The sequence below is a fragment of the Triturus cristatus genome, chromosome 7 (genome assembly GCF_964204655.1).
Source record: "Triturus cristatus chromosome 7, aTriCri1.1, whole genome shotgun sequence".
In the NCBI taxonomy this organism is placed as follows: domain Eukaryota; kingdom Metazoa; phylum Chordata; class Amphibia; order Caudata; family Salamandridae; genus Triturus; species Triturus cristatus.
This window is the reverse complement of record NC_140590.1, coordinates 46,381,805-46,400,350: the sequence shown is the minus strand read 5'-3', so window position 1 is coordinate 46,400,350 and position 18,546 is coordinate 46,381,805. Positions and strand designations below refer to the sequence as shown.

The 18,546-nt window shown below is 51.5% G+C and overlaps 1 protein-coding gene across 1 annotated transcript in view; it reads right to left on the bottom strand.

Annotated features, from left to right (window-relative positions):
• GSK3A (glycogen synthase kinase 3 alpha) overlaps nucleotides 1-18,113 on the bottom strand; it is a 393,550-nt gene extending 375,437 nt beyond the window's left edge. The window contains exon 1 of the mRNA XM_085615588.1: nucleotides 17,689-18,113. Coding sequence (XP_085471714.1) covers nucleotides 17,689-17,857 — 169 coding nt within the window. The 5' untranslated portion in view covers nucleotides 17,858-18,113. The remainder of the gene's footprint in view (nucleotides 1-17,688) is intronic.
• Nucleotides 18,114-18,546: the final 433 nt, after the last annotated feature.

Genomic DNA, 18,546 nt, shown 5'->3' with positions numbered 1-18,546 from the left:
ATGCTGCCCTCATACGTGAGGACATCACTCAGCTATACAACGCAACTGCAGCTTTCCAGCACAATGGTGCAAAAATCATGACATCAAGCATAATGAAGAGAGGGGTGGTTAAGCATGGGTGCACCAGACATCACACAATCAGACGTCTGCACAAAAAGGGATTTGCTGAGGTCAGCATTTAAAAAATAAATTATGAATTCTTTCATTTTGTCTTTCCAAATTATAGCAACATGTCTACTGAAGAAACCATGGCCTATCACAGCCTTCATTACTTACTCTACATTATTATATAAGCCCACTCTCAATACCGGGTTAGTTTACCTTTTTATCTGTACACTATGTTAATGTTTGGGCAAAGCACCAGCTTCTACAGGCTCTTTAACAATTTCCTTTCCTACTCCTTCACTTGCCTCTCATAAATTTCCAGAACCGTAGTCATCTCAATTCTAACTTCTATAACCGGTATGGATTCCAATCTCTTCCTGTAGCAGACTACAGACATACAACACACAAATGATTGACGCCACTATTTTGTCCTTTGTATGATATGAAGTACCATTCTCTAGGACGATTGGTATGTTGTTGCAAGCTTTTATACAGAGGCCCAGAAAATTCATTTCCTTCTGTTTTTCCAGATTTCCTCTCTCATATGGTCTGAACCCTAGAATCATCCAAACGTACAGTTCGTGTACGTATTACTGATACAACCCACGGTCGGAACTGTAGACTCATCCAAAGGCATATTTTATCTATGTATTACTGTACCAGCCCACCTATATATACACTGCACGAAGTAGCTTCCTTAAGTCATACATAAGGTGCTTGTTCTAAAAAAAATAAAAAATCTTCACACCGTTTCAGGGAAGAGATGAATGTCAATAGGAAAGGTCTTTCGCCACTATTTAAGCAAAAATGCTCTCTCTGGGCTATCAACAGGTACTAGTCATCCTCGTTCTAGGTTTCAATAACACGTCACATCTTACTTTGGTTTACCTTTCCTTGTTCACAAAACATCCAGAGCCGTCTATCCCTTTCACCTTTGAAAAGGTCAGTGCATGTTCTTGGTCAATTATTTTCTATTACCCTCTTGCGTATGATCACCTGTATTTACAACACTGTTTTAATATGGTTATATTGCCGTAAAATGTAATCATTGGTTTCTTGCCTATTTTTATTCATTCATGCACTCACATGATTACACTGCAGCCTTTTTCAATTCCTGCAGTAGAAACATGTGATGGCTTCTTCGCTGTAGGCTATTATCCTGTACCTTGATAAATGAAGTAATAAGAAAATATCTACCACCACAGACTGCTGAATTTATTATTCACTTCAGTCTGCACATCTGCTGTAATATGTTCGGGATTGACAGTCCTCATTACAAGGAGGTAGGTCTCCCACCTCCCCAGATGGCCTGCAGCAAGGGGTTTCCATGCGTCTCGCCGGACCAGGCCCAGTCCGGGGAAAGAGTGTTAACCACCTCACAGTCCCACCGGTGCTTCGGCATTTTCTCTCCTGGTGCACAGGACAGAGTGAGCACGGAGACGAGTGTTGCAAGTACTTCTCTAGTAGCCAAGACTCACAAATCAAGGAGGATGCCCTACAGAAATTTTCAGCGATACATCCAATTTTGCTTAAGCATTCTTCCAACTTTGGTGTTCCAATGTCTCAAGATCTCTGCCCCCCTCCCCAACGAAACGAGCACAGGGACATCCTGGTCACAGGAAGAAAAGACGGGGGTCTCCCTCTGGCAAGAAAATGGAGTGACTTCAAAGGGGATTTGGATGGATAGGTTCCCATCCAACCAGGCATGATCTGGGGAGAGGAACAGATTATGCAAATGCAATGCTGAGAAATCCAGAAAGACAGCACCAAAGATACACAAAGGAGACCACAATGTGTGGGACACACACACCTTAAGTCACGCACCCACCGGTCCTTTCAAACACAAAAAACCCACACATCGGACATTCAGGGCTGGCATGTGTACTGGCTGGAAACAAGATAAAGGCCGACAGTATTGGGGCATGAGCAGAGCTTAACATGGAAGGTGTGTGCACAGATTATGTAAAGATTCACCCTCCACCACGTTCCCCTCATACACCTCCGCACCTAGACGACCCTTCGGAGTGGGGGATATGAAGCAAAAGGTCAGGGAGGGACGACGGCGGACGTTCAGAAGACCTTGCAGTCGGCACTATTTGCACATGTCTGCAGACTAGGAACTGCACATTCCAACGAGCAGCCAGCACCGTAAGCTGGAGGTATTAGACCCTCTGGAATGTCACGGGGGCGAAACGTGCGTTTTGGTTAATGAACAGCTGCCAAGGCTGAAGATTTTACTGCACGCTGCCTGCCCTCTGGGCCTGGTAGAGGTTGAAGCAAAGCGTCCATGGACTGTTTTTATGCGGGTCACAGGCGTCTGCAGAGCTGGATAGAACGGCTCCTTTGGGATGGGACCACGCTGACTCACTTGTGGGACAACAGGCGTCCCAAACACTGATTGGAACAGAGGCCAGAACCAGAGTGGCTCATTTCATGAACGGCGCCCTCTTTGCTGAAAGGCAGAGGCACCTATAGACTGGACTGGGCACGTCATGTTTCTGGAGACATGAGCTGACCCGGAGTGCACTTGACAGCAAGTCCCGAAGGGAGTGCTTCAAAGACCCTGGCAGCAAGCAATGGTGTTATTACGGCCGGGATTTGTGAGAGGAGTAAATACTGAACACTGAGAATGAACCTAGCACAAAAGTAAAACACATTTCCAGGATTACGCCCAGAAATGGTAATGCTCCACTCCCACTACAATGAACTCCGAGGTTTAGAACAGTCCAACAATAATACAATAGCGCCCCCAGCTGGATAAACGAGAAGACCACGCCACTAGTTCGCTGATTATATATAATCAGAAGGGCAAATGGGAACAAAAATGACTACTTCAATGGAAGATCATTTAATTAGCCTTATGCAAGAAAAGGCTCATAAAAGCAGCGGGTGCCGTCGTGAGCAGCAAAAACATTTTCACCAAAATAAAGGGTAACATCAAAAAGCAAGAGGGAAGCAAACTTTCCACATGTAAACCTGCCAAAATATAAAAACGTAACAAACCCACTAACTCCTGCTCCAACTTTTCACGCTTCTGCCCTCAGAGCAACCTCAACGTGACTAAATACTTTGAAGAAGAGCAACGTAACATATGAAGGGACTCCGCATAACAAAGAGCAGTGAGACCGCCAACCCCACAGGAGCCTGCCACAATCATACAGGAGAGAAGACTGCAGAGCGCACCACGGGAAGCTAAGAAATACTGCACCCAACCCCTCCTCCAGGGCAATCCACGGTTGGTTTCCCACCACTCAATGGCTGCTTTGGATAGCTGCCATTACCTCCTCGTCCAGTCTTCCTCGCCACAGTATTCACATATGAGCCTCAGGCTCCACACAGAACTCCAAGTAAAATTAAAAGAGCAGCGCTCTAGTCTCCCCTCCCTCCTCCAATATGGCCCCCAGTGTCTTCAGCCAATCCCATAAAGGGATACAGAACCAACATCACGACCTGTTCTTTTTTTCTGCACTTCTCCGAGTGCTGTATGCCTGATGGTCAGGTGAGTGGGGCGGGGGTCCTGCTTGAGCAACCCCGTTTTGCCCTGGGGTATGAAGTTTGGGGGAAGTAGTTGTTTGACCATGGGGGTGAATACTTATTGTGTTTTCATTGTTCATTGAGTTATTGCTTGTGTTTTTTTCCCCCGTCTTCTACCCTCGCGCCTCTGGTCCTGCTTTAGCGGACTTTAGTGGCGTTTTTGTTTCAGTTCGAGACTCGTATTGGGAGTCCTGCTAACCTGTGTTTGAAATCATTTGGGGCTTCATTCCGGGTGTTTCTTTCATTCCCGGCCGCGCGTCCTGCTGAGCGGACGTAGCGCGGCCGGGTGCGTTTGCTGTGGGGGCCGGAGGCTCTCATTCGCATTCATTACCTGCTGTGATGTGCCGAGTTGTTGTGGTGGGGGCCGGTGGCTCCCGATCGCGTCATTCTGCTTCTATGATTTGCGGGTGACTGGAACATCACGCGTAGTCTGTCTATACGCAGGCGCTCGTTTCTCTTCCGGCATGACTGACAGGGGCTGGCTTGTTTGGTTGCATGGCAACCACAGGGCCTTTTTAAACCGGGAGTGTTGTCTTGGTTGCCTGTGCTTAATTCACTCATCCATTTGTGTTTGTCTATGATGGAGTGTGGTTCTAAGGATGTTGATGCTCCTGATCCATTGGTGGTGGCTTCTGGTTCTGGTATACAGATCCCCTCTATGGACGTGTTGCAGCAGATGATCAATTCTGCTGTGGCTGCTGCTATGCAGGGTCAGGTGCCTGTTCCTCCTGCGAAGCGGGCTAAGGTTGATGGCGCTGCGGCTGCTGATTCTGAGAATGAGGAGGAGGTTGATGTCAAGGGTCATTTTGTGCAGGGTGCCGACCTGAAGGAGGTGCTGGGTCACATTCGAGAGAACTTGGTATTTCCTGCTTCTGTGGTTCCTCTGGAGACCGATCTATTCGCGCAATATCAACGTCCTGAACCCGATTCTTTGCCTCTCCACTCTTCAGTCTTGAGGGTCATGGAGAATGAATGGAAGGATGTGGACATGGGTTCCTTTCCGCGATTTTTGAATAAAAGGTACCCGCTACAGGATTTTGATGTGAAATTCCCTTCCTCGGTGAAGGTTGATTCCTTGTTGGCCAGCATGGCGTCTCATGGAACTGTAGTGTCTGAGGATTCTTCTCCTGCTGACCCGGTTGACCGTAAGGTGGATGGTGCGGTGAAGCGCACTTTTGCGGCTGCTAATTTCTCTATCAGGGCAGCTGCCTATGCCTCTTACACTATACAATCCTTGCTTAAGGATTTTCAGTCTCTGTCTGAATTGTTGGACCAAGGGGAGGATGTGTCTTCTACCCTGGCTATGATGGAGCAACAAGTTCGGTTGCTTTCGGATGTCTCCTTTGACTCTTTGGGTGCGGCGGCTTCAGCGGCTGGGTCTTCGGTGGCTGCGAGACGCCAGTTGTGGCTTCGTTCATGGAAGGCTGATGCTGCGCAGAAGAATCTACTGATGAAGATTCCTTTTTCTGGGGTTAAACTGTTTGGGTCGCCTCTGGATGACATGGTTAAGAAAACGGCGGAGGACCGTAAACTCCTGGCTCCTGAGAGGTCGGGTCACTTCCGTTCCTTTGGGTCTCAGAGGGCTTTTGGGCCTTCTCGGAGGGGTAGAGCTGGTCCGCCCTTTCGTGGGAGGGGGCGTGGCCGGGGTGCTCCTTCCTTTGGAAAAACCCGGTTCTCCGGTACTTCTTCCTCCTCCAACCCTGCATCAAAATCGTGACTGGATCGCTCCTGGTATGGGTCCGGTTGGGGGTCGCCTCAGTTTCTTCCTGGAGTTTTGGAACCTGACTGTTTCGGACAAATGGGTGCTACAGGTGGTTTCAGAGGGCTTGCGAATTGGATTTATCCAGACTCCCCCAGACTGTTTCAGGGCCACTCCTTATCCCAGGGATCCTGTACGGAGATTGGCGCTTTTGGAGGGCATCGACTCCCTGTTGGTAAAGGGTGCGGTGATTCCTGTTCCCGTCGATCAATTGGGGTTGGGTGTGTATTCCATCCTATTCCTGGGGTCAAAGCGAACTGGGGATCTTCGACCTGTGATGGACCTGAAGTGGGTGAATACTTACATCCCTCACCAGAAGTTCAAGATGGTTTCCCTTCAGTTGATCCTTCCTCTGATATCTCAGGGCGACTTCCTTGCTTCGATAGACTTGAGGGATGCTTATCTCCATATTCCTGTTCATCCAGACTCTCAGAAGTTTCTCCGGTTTTGCGTGATGGGTCGGCATTACCAATTCCAGGTAATGCCCTTTGGACTCTGCTCTGCTCCCAGGGTCTTTACTAAGGTTCTGGCTCCTCTTATTGGCCTTTTGCATGGGGAGGGCATTAGTGTTTTTCCTTATCTGGACGACATTTTAATTTCTGCTTCTTCTCTTCCCAAGGCGGAGTTGCATGTCAAGAGGGTGTGCCATGTCCTGGAGCATCATGGGTCCCTAGTGAATGTACCGAAGTCCTCACTGGTTCCTGCACAGGAATTGACTTTCATTGGGGCTCTGTTCAGGACTCAGTTGGGTATGGTGTTCCTACCTCCTCCCAGGATTCTGTCCCTGATGTCTGCTGTTCGTGCCCTGTTGGTGGGACATTCTCATCCTGTGAGCCTATGGCTGAGGGTTCAGGGTCTGATGTCGGCGTCATTGTTGACGGTGCCGTGGGCTCGACTACACATGTACCCGGTGGTGTCACACGTTTTGTCACATTGGGACCCCTGTTCCCTAGATATGAATGTTTTGATTCCTATGTCGGAAGATGTTCGGGTGGTCCTGAGTTGGTGGTTGGACGAAGGTTATCTGTCCAGGGGCCGCCCTTTTCTGATTGTTCCCACCCGCGTGGTCACTACCGATGCCAGCCTGCTGGGGTGGGGTGCTACTCTGGGGGATTCAACGACTCAGGGGGTTTGGCCTCAGTCGGTGTTGTCATGTTCCTCCAACTACAAGGAGCTGAAAGCCGTCCTTCTGGGTTTGTTGGATTTCTCGAATCTGGTTCAGGGTCACCATGTGCAAGTTCGAATGGACAATCAAGTTGTGATGTCATATCAACCATCAGGGAGGGTGCAGAGTTCAATCCCTCAGTTGCCTCAGCCGTCGGATTTGTTGTTGGGTGGAGTTGAATCTGGAGTCCCTATCTGCCATTTATTTTCCTGGCGCGGAGAACACTGTGGCGGATTGTCTGAGCCGGGTGTTTCCCTCCATGGGCTCTTTGTCCCTGACACATGTGATGTTCAGGAGGTTGCGGCGGATGTTTGGTTGTCCGATTGTCGACCTCTTTGCTTCCCAGGACAATTTCAAGATCCGTTGCTATTGCACAATTATCCCTTGGCCGACGGGTCTCTTGTATGCCTTTCCTCCTGTTCCCCTGATTCCGGCGGTCTTGCAGAAGATCAAGAGGGAGGGATTCTTTGTGCTTCTCATTACTCCGGGTTGGATGCGTCGCCCTTGGTATCCCCTGATGTTGGAATTAGCTGTGTCTCCGGGGTGGGCCTTGCCATTCAGTCCTTATCCGCTGTTGGGTCCTCCTCTTCCTCTGCCTGTGTTCTGTTCCTTGGGTCTGCGGGCCTGGCTCTTGAGAGGGATTCGTTGATGCGAACTGGCTGTTCTTTGGCTGTGGCTGGGGTCATTCAACAATCCAGGAGACCTTCTACTCTTAAATCCACTGCCTTATCTTCGGGTTAACAAGGTAGTGTGACGGGAGGCAAATTCGGTTCAACTGTAGCTGGCCTGCATTATGAGCAGAAAAGGGTCACTTCCAGTGCATCAGTAGTTGTGGTGTCTTCTAGCGTTCTTCTGCTATAGGTTGCTAAACCTTTCGGGGAGGGGTTTTTGTTTTCTAACCAATTGCAACGCTTACTGGGAAGTCCGGCCTCTAAATGCCTCTTTTGTTCCGCCCTGTGGCTGTCAATCACGTTTTCAACATGCTGTCTGATAACCTTTCTCTTGTCTTCTGAAATTAACATTGTTTTAGAATCGAAGGGAAAAGGCAATTGAATGAGTACAATCTTGCCTGGAAACGGAAGGTAAGGGGATTATTCGGCAACCACTTTCTTGGTGAGGGATGGTTAACGTCTGTTCGGTTGCTTTCGTATACATGGGTGAAGAACTGTTTATCTTCAGAGCTTTTTGGAGTGCCCCAAACGTTTGGACCAAAGTAGCATAAAGTCTTGGTAAGAGTGTGTTTCGTTTCTGTGGTGAGATAGCTAGGCAATCTATATTTGTTATTTTTATGTGTGAAGTTAAGTCTAATGGTGAGTCGCTGAAACGATTGCGAGTATATCTATACAAAAACAGACAAGACAGCTTAGCTGGGAATATGCTGAAACTAAGCTTACCTACACAGATAGCGGCATGGCTGACACCGACCTCAGGACCCCGCAGGAGCTCGCCGACTTGGTAACCATGTTTCTCTGAGGTCAAGCAGAAATGCCTCGGAGAAACGCAGCATATTTTCGGATTGGGGGCCGTGTTTTTCTTTCTCTCCTCTTCCCATTGGCTGGAATGTTTACATTCCAGAGGAGAGAAAGAAAGTAAAAAACACGCCCTCGAATCCGAAAAAGACGGGGCTTAAACGGACAGACGCCCCTCTCCTCCAATGGCTGGCCTTCGTTTAGGAAGCCAGCCAATGGAGAAGAGGGGCGGGTTCAAGCCCCGTACTGAAAAACATTAAATCTCGCGAGCGAGACTGCGCAAGCGCAGCCTTCGCTAGCCGAGACCTAAAAGAGCACCAGACACGCAATATCCAGAAGAGCAAAAAGCACCAGACACGCGATAGCCAGGAGAGCTAAAAGCACCGGGCACGCGATAGCCAGGAGAGCTAAAAGCACCGGGCACGCGATAGCCAGGAGAGAACAAGCATTTACAATGCAAGGTCTCGCATTTAAGCGAGACCTATTACATTGTAAATGGTTGGCATCATGGACAATGGGAGGAAGAGCGGGTGTGGTGGGAGAAGGCACAGACAACGGGACGGAGAGGGGAGAAGGCACGGACAATGAAATGGAGGGTGGGGGAGAAGGCACGGACAATTGGAGGGAGGGTGATCAGAGATTTTGAAGGCACGAGAGGGAGGGTGGGTTAAAGAAGTCACCAAAGCTGGTCATGCATGAGGAGGAGAACCTCCTTATAGAAAATAATGCTCACAGTCTAAAATATCACATACCCTGTAATAAATGAAGTAAAGGGGCCTGTCCCCATGGGAGGTGACAGATGAAGAGGAGGCAGTTGTAAGGGGGGGGGGGGGACTAACAAGTGGATTGACGAATCAGTAGGCCAGCATTTAGGACAAAACAATGACACAAGCCAATGGCAAACATGGGCAGAGAGTGGGCGGGGCTTCTATTCGCTACCCATTAGGTCAAGCGTATACAAGCACTCTCGCAGAGCAGCACATGCGCGCTGGCTCACGCTCGACCTAAAAATGGAGAGAACCACCAACAGAAAAAAAAGATACACTAGTCAATGACATCACCTCAAGAATAATGCGTGCTTTTGCCAGCTGTCACTTCATGTAACCGGCTTCCAAAGTCCCAGAAAAAGCTCTGCTCAGAGCTAAAGCGCCCTAAATTTCAGACTTAAATAACCATTAACAAAGCCAATAGTCAAGTCAAGTCAAAAACACTTTATTCGATTATTAAAAATCATAAAAGTATACTATACAAATACATAATTTTTTAAAAAATTCCAGAGCATATCATAAATACATAAAAGCCAGTAACATATACATAAAAATCAGTTCAAATATACACTAAGGTTTTACATTGACAGATAATTCATAATTCATAACCCTGGTATTTCATATAATACAGGAAAATTAATTTATATTATAGAATTAGAATTTAAAGAAGTATTTACTGTACCAACACCTACATTCATCCGGAGTCTCTTTCCTCTAGCACGGATTGAAGCAATCAGAAAATTAGCTACACCAAACATCACTAAAGGGGTCTCCAATAACTGAAGATAATACAATGCAGGTTTATACTTTACAACCCCCTTTTCCCTTAACAGTGGTTTGATGAACTTTTTCCTACTTTCCTCATAAAAAGAACAGAAAAACACAAAATGTGTCTGATCTTGATCGGAGAAATTGTCACATTCACAAGGCACATTCTCCCTTGGATTACACCATTTATCGTAAATACCCAACAGGAAATGTGCCTGATTAAATCTGAATTTTGTTAGAAGCCACCGATGGTAAGGTCTAGTAACAAGGTTGAATGGACGGTGTCGAAATCAACAAGTAGTGTGACCTACCTGTTGGCTTAATAATTTCCTTTGCTTCTCGATCTAATTCTCGTGTTGAGACATACTGGCTTCGCTATGCTTTCAGTTGATGGCACTCAGCATTGGTAAAAAGCAAAACGTTTTGCTGTGACGAGAGTGCATTGAAGACGGACACCATTTGAGTCTAATTAAAAAATATGGCAATTTAAAAAACAAATTACTTTTGGTAGCTTTTTTGTGTCTCGGAGTGACAAAGCAGCACCTAGCAGCTGCAAGGCACTCCCAAAAATTACACTTAAATGTGATGGACTTTGAGTAGATTGGGGAGCAACAGGCGAAAGCAAGGGAGGAACGGAGGTGCCGGAGACAAAGTAAGGCGAGACCATCTACAAAAATACTAAAATATAAAAAGTGGCTGGGAAGCAATGGACGAAGTTGGGGGAAAAGATGAGGGCGCAACAGGCAGTGCATGGGTGCGGTGGGTGTTTAGAGGAGGGAAGCACTGAAGCAGCACAGGAGAGAAAGAAATCAAAAGTAATTCAAGACTTTCCAGAAACCAATCAAATCAATCCCATTTTGTCTTGAATTTCTAGCAAAGGAGGCGTCAACGATGGTAACCCAATACTAGGCCACATAGAGATGAACAAACCAATCCTAATTGACTGGAGACTCCCAGACTTATCCTAGTAACTTATATTAATATACCGATTAGTACAAACAAGCTAATACCAGAAGCTGTAGCAGTAAGCAAAATTAGTGATCGTTTGCTGTGCACGCTTTGCATACCATGTCAGGTGGGCAATCGCAATGTGACCAACTCTCTGCTCATTCTGCAAATGCGATCCAAAATGCAAATCACAGTAGGGGTTCCGATTTGAATGCTAAATAGAACAAACAGTGACAGTAATAGGTGGTCTCAATGCACGTCACCCTCTGAGAGCAGTAAAACTCACTGAGAAGTGCAGCGACTGCACCAGCGAACAATGACAGCATCCTGCTCTGAGCACCGCGCGCCACTGCCCCCCCTCCCCCCAGGGGGCCATGTACGCGCCTCTCAGGGCTGCTTACCTTAACGAGCCACACAAAAACAACATCCAAACCTTTATGAGCAATGTTAGAGTCGTCGCTCCCTTAAAATGCTCATTTTATATAAAAGCAAAATAATTGTGCCTATTAGAAACGTATCTATCTGCATTCTATGATTCATTCTATTATGTGATCCTAAGCGCACATTATGGTTTCGAGTTTCATAAGCATATTCCCTTATGTACCATTTTGCGCATCACTGTGGACATTTTGTTCACCACCATATCATTAAAGTTGGTTGATAGTTAGACATGTGGTGTATGTAACCCTGTACAGGGCATAACTTTTTCGTTTTAACTACAACATGTTTTTTTTTTTTAACTTCTGGTGAATAGGACTACTGCTTAGGACGCAAATTATATCAAATCACTAAACGGAGATAGTAAATTGTTTTGAGAAGAAGGAGTAATAAATCGGAGCGGTTTATTCTTACCAACACAATCTATTGTTCCCGTATTTTTTCAGCGACTACAAATCAATTGCTCACGATCAGAACTAGAAAAATAGGTCTAATGTGGATTCTTAAGTACCTCGTCTGTGTATAAGGTACTCTGTGCTATTGGTGCACATAATGGTTTGTTAGAAACACTTACAAAAGAGGGAACAGTGTTTAGTCATTCAATATGCTATCTGCTCACAGTGTCCAGCTGTAACATGGAGGACTGGAAGGCTCCAGATTACTGTTGCCATGCCAAACTTGCCACCTGGCGAAGAACAGGATGTTGTGCTAGCTCAGATATTGACGAGCTTTGATGCTTGCTGATAAAAAAAAAAAAGCGATCGCTATTGTAAAAAAAAAAAAAAAAAAAAAAAAAAAAGACACGCCCGCGTGTGGTGTGCGCGCCACTGCGAGCCATATGTTTTCAATTATCGCTCCCGTGTCTGGGTATGATAATTGAAAACATATGGGCTTTGGTGCGCGTAACAGACACCAATAGCCCATGGGCAGAGCAATGCGCCCGCCTTTGGCCTATTGCGTGCTCTGTTTAAAAAAAAACACGCACGCAAAGCCCAGTAGCGGAACGAATAAAAAGGAAAAGCACACGCGTGTGGGATTCCAGGGGCCGTTTCCAAACCTCGGACAAAAGGGCTCTCACCTGCGCGAGCAGTGCTGCAGAGTCCTAAAAAAGCACCGGGTACGCAACAGCCAGGAGAGCTAAAAGCACCGGGCACGCAACAGCCAGGAGAGCTAAAAGCACCGGGCACGCAACAGCCAGGAGAGCTAAAAGCACCGGGCACGCAACAGCCAGGAGAGCTAAAAGCACAGGGCACGCAACAGCCAGGAGAGCTAAAAGCACAGGGCACGCAACAGCCAGGAGAGTTAAAAGCACAGGGCACGCAACAGCCAGGAGAGTTAAAAGCACAGGGCACGCAACAGCCAGGAGAGTTAAAAGCACAGGGCACGCAACAGCCAGGAGAGTTAAAAGCACAGGGCACGCAACAGCCAGGAGAGCTAAACGCACAGGGCACGCAACAGCCAGGAGAGCTAAACGCACAGGGCACGCAACAGCCAGGAGAGCTAAACGCACAGGGCACGCAACAGCCAGGAGAGCTAAACGCACAGGGCACGCAACAGCCAGGAGAGCTGAACGAACAAGGCACGCAACAGCCAGGAGAGCTGAACGAACAGGGCACGCAACAGCCAGGAGAGCTGAACGCACAGGGCACGCAACAGCCAGGAGAGCTGAACGCACAGGGCACGCAACAGCCAGGAGAGCTGAACGCACAGGGCACGCAATAGCCAGGAGAGCTAAAAGCACCAGACACGCAATAGCCAGGAGAGCTAAAAGCACCAGACACGCAATAGCCAGGAGAGCTAAAAGCACCAGACACGCAATAGCCAGGAGAGCTAAAAGCACCAGACACGCAATAGCCAGGAGAGCTAAAAGCACCAGACACGCAATAGCCAGGAGACCAAAAAGCACCAGACACGCAATAGCCAGGAGACCAAAAAGCACCAGACACGCAATAGCCAGACCACCAAAAAGCACTAGACACGCAATAGCCAGGAGAGCTAAAAGCACCACACGCAATAGCCAGGAGAGCTAAAAGCACTAGACATGTAATAGCCAACGAGAAGCATTCTTCAGCTTGGTGTTAGAAGCCGAGCACACAGGTCATATGGAAATGTCAGGCGGGAGAAAAACGCTGTACCTTGGACTGTGACAAAGGGCCAACCATCCAGAAAGACATCTCACTGGAAGCTCCCTAGTAACATTTAGTACCACTTGGAATATTTGATGTGAATTTCAAGGCTGTTGCGAGACAGGAAAAAAAAAATAATAATAACACGGGGCCTTCCTATTCTGCAGCATCAAAAATTCCAATGATCAGCTGCTCTTTGGCCGAGACTGGCGCCCTTGCCTCCGATGCACATGCAGGTTCCATTCAAAGCCCTTCGCTTGCCGTTGAAGCCAGGCCGAGATTGGAAGCAGCGCAGTCATACACCCAATGACGCTGCCCCTCAGGCAGAATGTGCACACCTGAGAGGGCCAGCGGCCCCACATACACGAGTCAAGGGGCCGCGTCATACACCCAATGACGCTGCGCCTCAGGCAGAAGGTGCACACCTGAGAGGGCCAGCAGCCCCACATACACGAGTCCAGGGGCCACATCATACACCCAATGACGCTGCGCCTCAGGCAGAATGTGCACACCTGAGAGAACCAGCGGCCCCACATACACGAGTCAAGAGGCTGTGTCATACACCCAATGATGCTGCGCCTCAGGCAGAATGTGCACACCTGAGGACCAGCGGCCCCACATACACGAGTCAAGGGGCCACATCATACACCCAATGACCCTGCACCTCCGCCGGAACGTGCAGACCCAAGGGGGCCAGCGGCCCCACATACATGAGTCAAGGGGCCACGTCATACACCAAATGAAGCTGCGCCTCAGGCAGAAGGCGCACACCTGAGAGGGCCAGCGGCCCCACATACACGAGCTAAGTGACCACGTCATACACCCAATGACGCTGCGCCTCAGGCAGAACGTGCACACCTGAGAGGGCCAGCGGCCCCACATACACAAGTCAAGGAGCCACCTGCCGTCTGTGCAAGCCCAGAGGTTGTGAAATACTCTTCCTTTGGAACTTGTACTCTCCCAATATTAACTTGGTTTGGGGATGTCGTCAAAACACTTCACTTAAGCATTGTTTGCAGATTTGGCGCTATTGCATAAGTTAGTGACTGTTTAAGAGCTAAGCTCCACACACCTCGAATCAAGGCAACCTGTCCTACAAGAGACCCGTCCCTCTTCAAAGTCACATTGGTATCGCCTCTCTTGGTGGGGTTTACTAACCGTACACGTTTCCCTAACAGCCACACCTGACTTCCCTTAAGACGGATGTTATCTTCTGTGCAAGTATGCACACTCCTAACATGCTCTTTCCTGCAGGTCAGCCCCCCTCCACCCCCCAAGTGCTTCGCATCTACTTACCAAGGGTGGGGCATAGGTCCTTAACTGGACCCTCCCTTGCCGTGTGCAGTCCCCGGTCATCCCCAGGTGCCCCTCTCAAGTGACCCCTGCTTTTCTTCCCAGAGTCGCCTCGTACACTCCTTATGTGGCATGGCACCACGGCACCCACTGTCCCGCCAGAACTTGTTCTTCCTCACTAAATGGCAACTCTTCCCTGTTCTCAGACAGGCCACTGCCTCGCTTCACCCGAGCAGCGCCTCATTACTCCGTGTGGTCTTCTCCCAGCTCCAATAAGTGTCACCAATACTCTCATGCCGTAGCTGGCCTCAGTCAGCAGTCCTCCGGGGGATGATATCGCTCATCTCATACCACTGGGAGGGGCTGCCCTCACCTCATCCCGTCCCTCGGGGGGTGGGGGGGGGGGGGGCACGCTGACCTGCACCCTCATCTCACCCCTCATAGGGAAGGGGCTGCCCTGCACTCTCATCTCACCCCTTAAAGGGGAGAGGGAGGCTGCCCTGCCCTCTCATCTCACCCCTCACGAGGGGCCTGCCCTTCCCTCTCACATCTCACCCCTCATAGGGAGGGTGACTGTCCTGCCCTCTCACCCCTCAGGGGCTGCTGTCCCCTTTCCTCTCATCCCTGGGGGTGGGGGGGGAGGAAGTGGGCTGCCCTCGAGGGGGGGGGCTGCCCTCATCCCTAGAGAGTGGGGGGGGGGGGGGACTGCCCTCATCCCTCGAGGGTGGGGGGGGGGGGGACTGCCCTCATCCCTCGAGGGTGGGGGGGTCTGCCCTCATCCTTCGAGGGAGGGGATCTGCCCTCTTTCCCCCTCATCCCTCGAAGGTGGGGGGGTCTGCCCCCTTTCCCCCTCGAGGGGGGGGGGGTCTGCCCCCTTTCCCCCCTCACCCACAGGGGGGGGTCTGCCCTCTTTCCCCCTCATCCCACATGGGGGGGCTCTGCCCTCTTATCCCACATGGGGGGGGGGGGTGTCTGCCCTCTTTCCCCTCATCCCACATGGGTGGGGGGGTCTGCCCTCTTTCCCCTCATCCCACATAGGGGGGGGGTCTGCCCTCTTTCCCCTCATCGCACATAGGGGGGGGGGGGGGGGGGTCTGCCCTTTCAAGTTTCACTCCGCGGGAAAGGTCTGCCCCCACATCTCATCCCATGGATGGAGGGGAAGGTCTGACCTCTCATGTCTCATCCCATTAGGGGGGAGGTCTGCCCTCACGTCTCATCCCACCAGGGGGGGGCGGGCGGGGGAGGTCTGCCCTCTCACGTCTCATCCCACCGGGGAGATGGGTCTGCCCTTTCATGTCTCATCCCACGGGGGTCTGCCCTCTCACGTCTCCTCATCCCACGGGGGGGGGGGCCTGCCCTCTCACATCACAACCCACGGGGGTAGTCTGCCCTCTCACGTCTCATCCCACAGGGGGGGGGGGGGGGTCGCCCTCACATCTCATCCCACGGGATGGGGGAGGGGTCTGCCCTCTAACGCCTCACCCCACCGGAGAGGTCTGCCCGCTCACCCCACTGGGGGGGGAGAGGGGGAGTCTGCCCGCTCACGTCGCACCCCACCGGGGGGGAGAAGTCTGCCCGCTCACGTCTCAGAGATCTGCCCTCTCATCCCACAGGGGGGGATGTCTGCCTTCTGACGTCTCATCCCACGGGGGGGGGGGGGGGGGGGGGGGGAGAAGGTCTGCCCGCTCACCTCTCACCCCACCGGGGAGGTCTGCCCGCTCACCTCTCACCCCACCGGCAAGGGGGGGGGGGGGTCTGCCCTCTCACGTCTCATCCCACCGGCAAGGGGGGGGGGGGGGTCTGCCCTCTCACGTCTCATCCCACCGGCAGGGGGGTCTGCCCTCTCGCGTCTCATCCCACGGGGGGGGGGGGTCTGCCCTCTCACTTCCCACCCCACAGGGGGGGGGGGGGGGTAGGTCTGCCCTCTCACGTCTCATCCCACGGGGGGGGGGGGGGGGGGGGGTGAGGTCTGCCCGCTTGCGTCTCACCCCACCGAGGAGGTCTGCCCACTCACCTCTCACCCCACCAGCGCGGGGGGGGGGGGTCTGCCCGCTCACGTCTCATCCCACCGGCGGGGGGTGGGTGGGTGGGTTTGCCTGCTCCCGTCTCATCCCCCAAGGGGGGTCTGCCCGCTTACCTCATCCCCCGGGGAGAGGTCTGCCATCTCATGGTGGCTCATCCCATGGGGTAGAGGGGAGGTGTCTGCCCGTTCATGTCTCATCCCACAGGGGGGGGGGGGGTCTGCCCTCATGTCTCATCCCATGGGGGGGGTGCTGCTCTGTCTCATCACTCCTGATGGGCTGCTCTATCTCATCCCTCAGGAAGCTGCCATATCTCATCCCTCAGAGGACTACTGTCTCTCGTCTCATCCCTCAGAGGACTACTGCCTCTCGTCTCATCCCTCAGAGGACTACTGTCTCTCGTCTCATCCCTCAGGGGTCTGTCTTCTCACATATCACACTTTTGGGGGCTGCTCGGTCTCATCATTCCTGATGGGCTGCTCTATCTCATCCCTCAGGAAGCTGTCTTATCTCATCCCTCAGGAAGCTGTCTTATCTCATCCCTCAGGGGACTACTGTGTCACTTCTCGTCCCTCAGGGGACTACTGTGTCACTTCTCGTCCCTCAGAGGACTACTGTGTCTCCTCTCGTCCCTCAGAGGACTACTGTGTCTCCTCTCGTCCCTCAGAGGACTACTGTGTCTCCTCTCGTCCCTCAGAGGACTACTGTGTCTCCTCTCGTCCCTCAGAGGACTACTGTGTCTCCTCTCGTCCCTCAGAGGACTACTGTGTCTCCTCTCATCCCTCAGGGGGTCTTGCCCTCTCATCCCTCAGGGGGTCTTGCCCTCTCATCCCTCAGAGGGTCTTGCCCTCTCATCCCTCAGGGGGTCTTGCCCTCTCATCCCTCAGGGGGTCTTGCCCTCTCATCCCTCAGGGGGTCTTGCCCTCTCATCCCTCAGGGGGTCTTGCCCTCTCATCCCTCAGGGGGTCTTGCCCTCTCATCCCTCAGGGGGCCTGTCTTCTCACATATCACACTTTTGGGGGCTGCTCGGTCTCATCACTCCTGATGGGCTGCTCTATCTCTTCCGTCGGGGAGCTGCCATATCTTATTCCTCAAAGAACTACTCTGTCTCATCTCATCACTCAGAGGGCTGCCCTCTCTCTCATCCTTTAGGGGCACCTAGGTCAACTCACTCCTGGTGCACTCCCCCACCCCCATTCCACGCGGATGAAAGTATCCCCCACCTTCTTTACTCCCCTGCCATTGAAGCCCCTCTCCCTCCAGTACTATCCTCATTGCCCCTCCCTGGTACTCACGGCCCAGTCTGGGATTTAAGCCTGCAGCGCTGGTCCCCGATCCGCCGCCGGCTCCTCCACCTGACGCTCCTGGTGGCCCTGCCCCGGAGCCCGCTTTGCCCCCTGCGCCAGCCGCGGCGCCCCCTGGGTCGGCAAACGAGCTGGTGCGGGGCCGGCTGCTGCCGCTCATGGTACAGGGAGCTGGGCCTGGGACACCGACCGACCGACAGCGGGGCCGCGCGCGCTCTGCGGCCTGACGTCACGACGCGGGGCAGCCTGGGACCGTGGGGCCTCTTCCGGTGTAGCCAATGACAGAGTATCCACCTCGGTGCCGCGCGCGTTCTGCGGCCTGACGTCAGAGCGCGATACAAACTTGAAGCTCACCACCGGGGGGCGCAGCCAATGACACCGATAACGACCACGGTGCATGACGGGATGCAGAGTGTGGAGGCGAGCGTGGTGACGCAAAAACAAACGACCCCTTCGACGACGTGGTGACGTAGACAAGGAGCATGATGGGAAACGTAGTCTGGCACTCAACGCTGCGTGCCCACTGCGCAGATGTCGTAAGTTGTGGTCAGTGCTGAGCTGAGTGTAATGAGCGCGACCTCTAGTGGTGCAGTGGAGCAAGTGCAGGGGCTCTGTGGTAAGTTGAAATGAATACGAAGACGTCGGTCTTCTTCGAATTAGCAGGTAAGTTTATTAGGCAAAGCTTCAACCACGGGAGTGAGCAGCGCACCCTCAGAGGTTCGATCCGCATCTGACAGAAGCCGATCGAACCCCTGCAAATGCACATCCCAAGCGCGAGGCCACAGGAATACATCATAAAGCAAAATAGAGAAATACAACCCACGACATCACCTTCCCCTAATACACGAA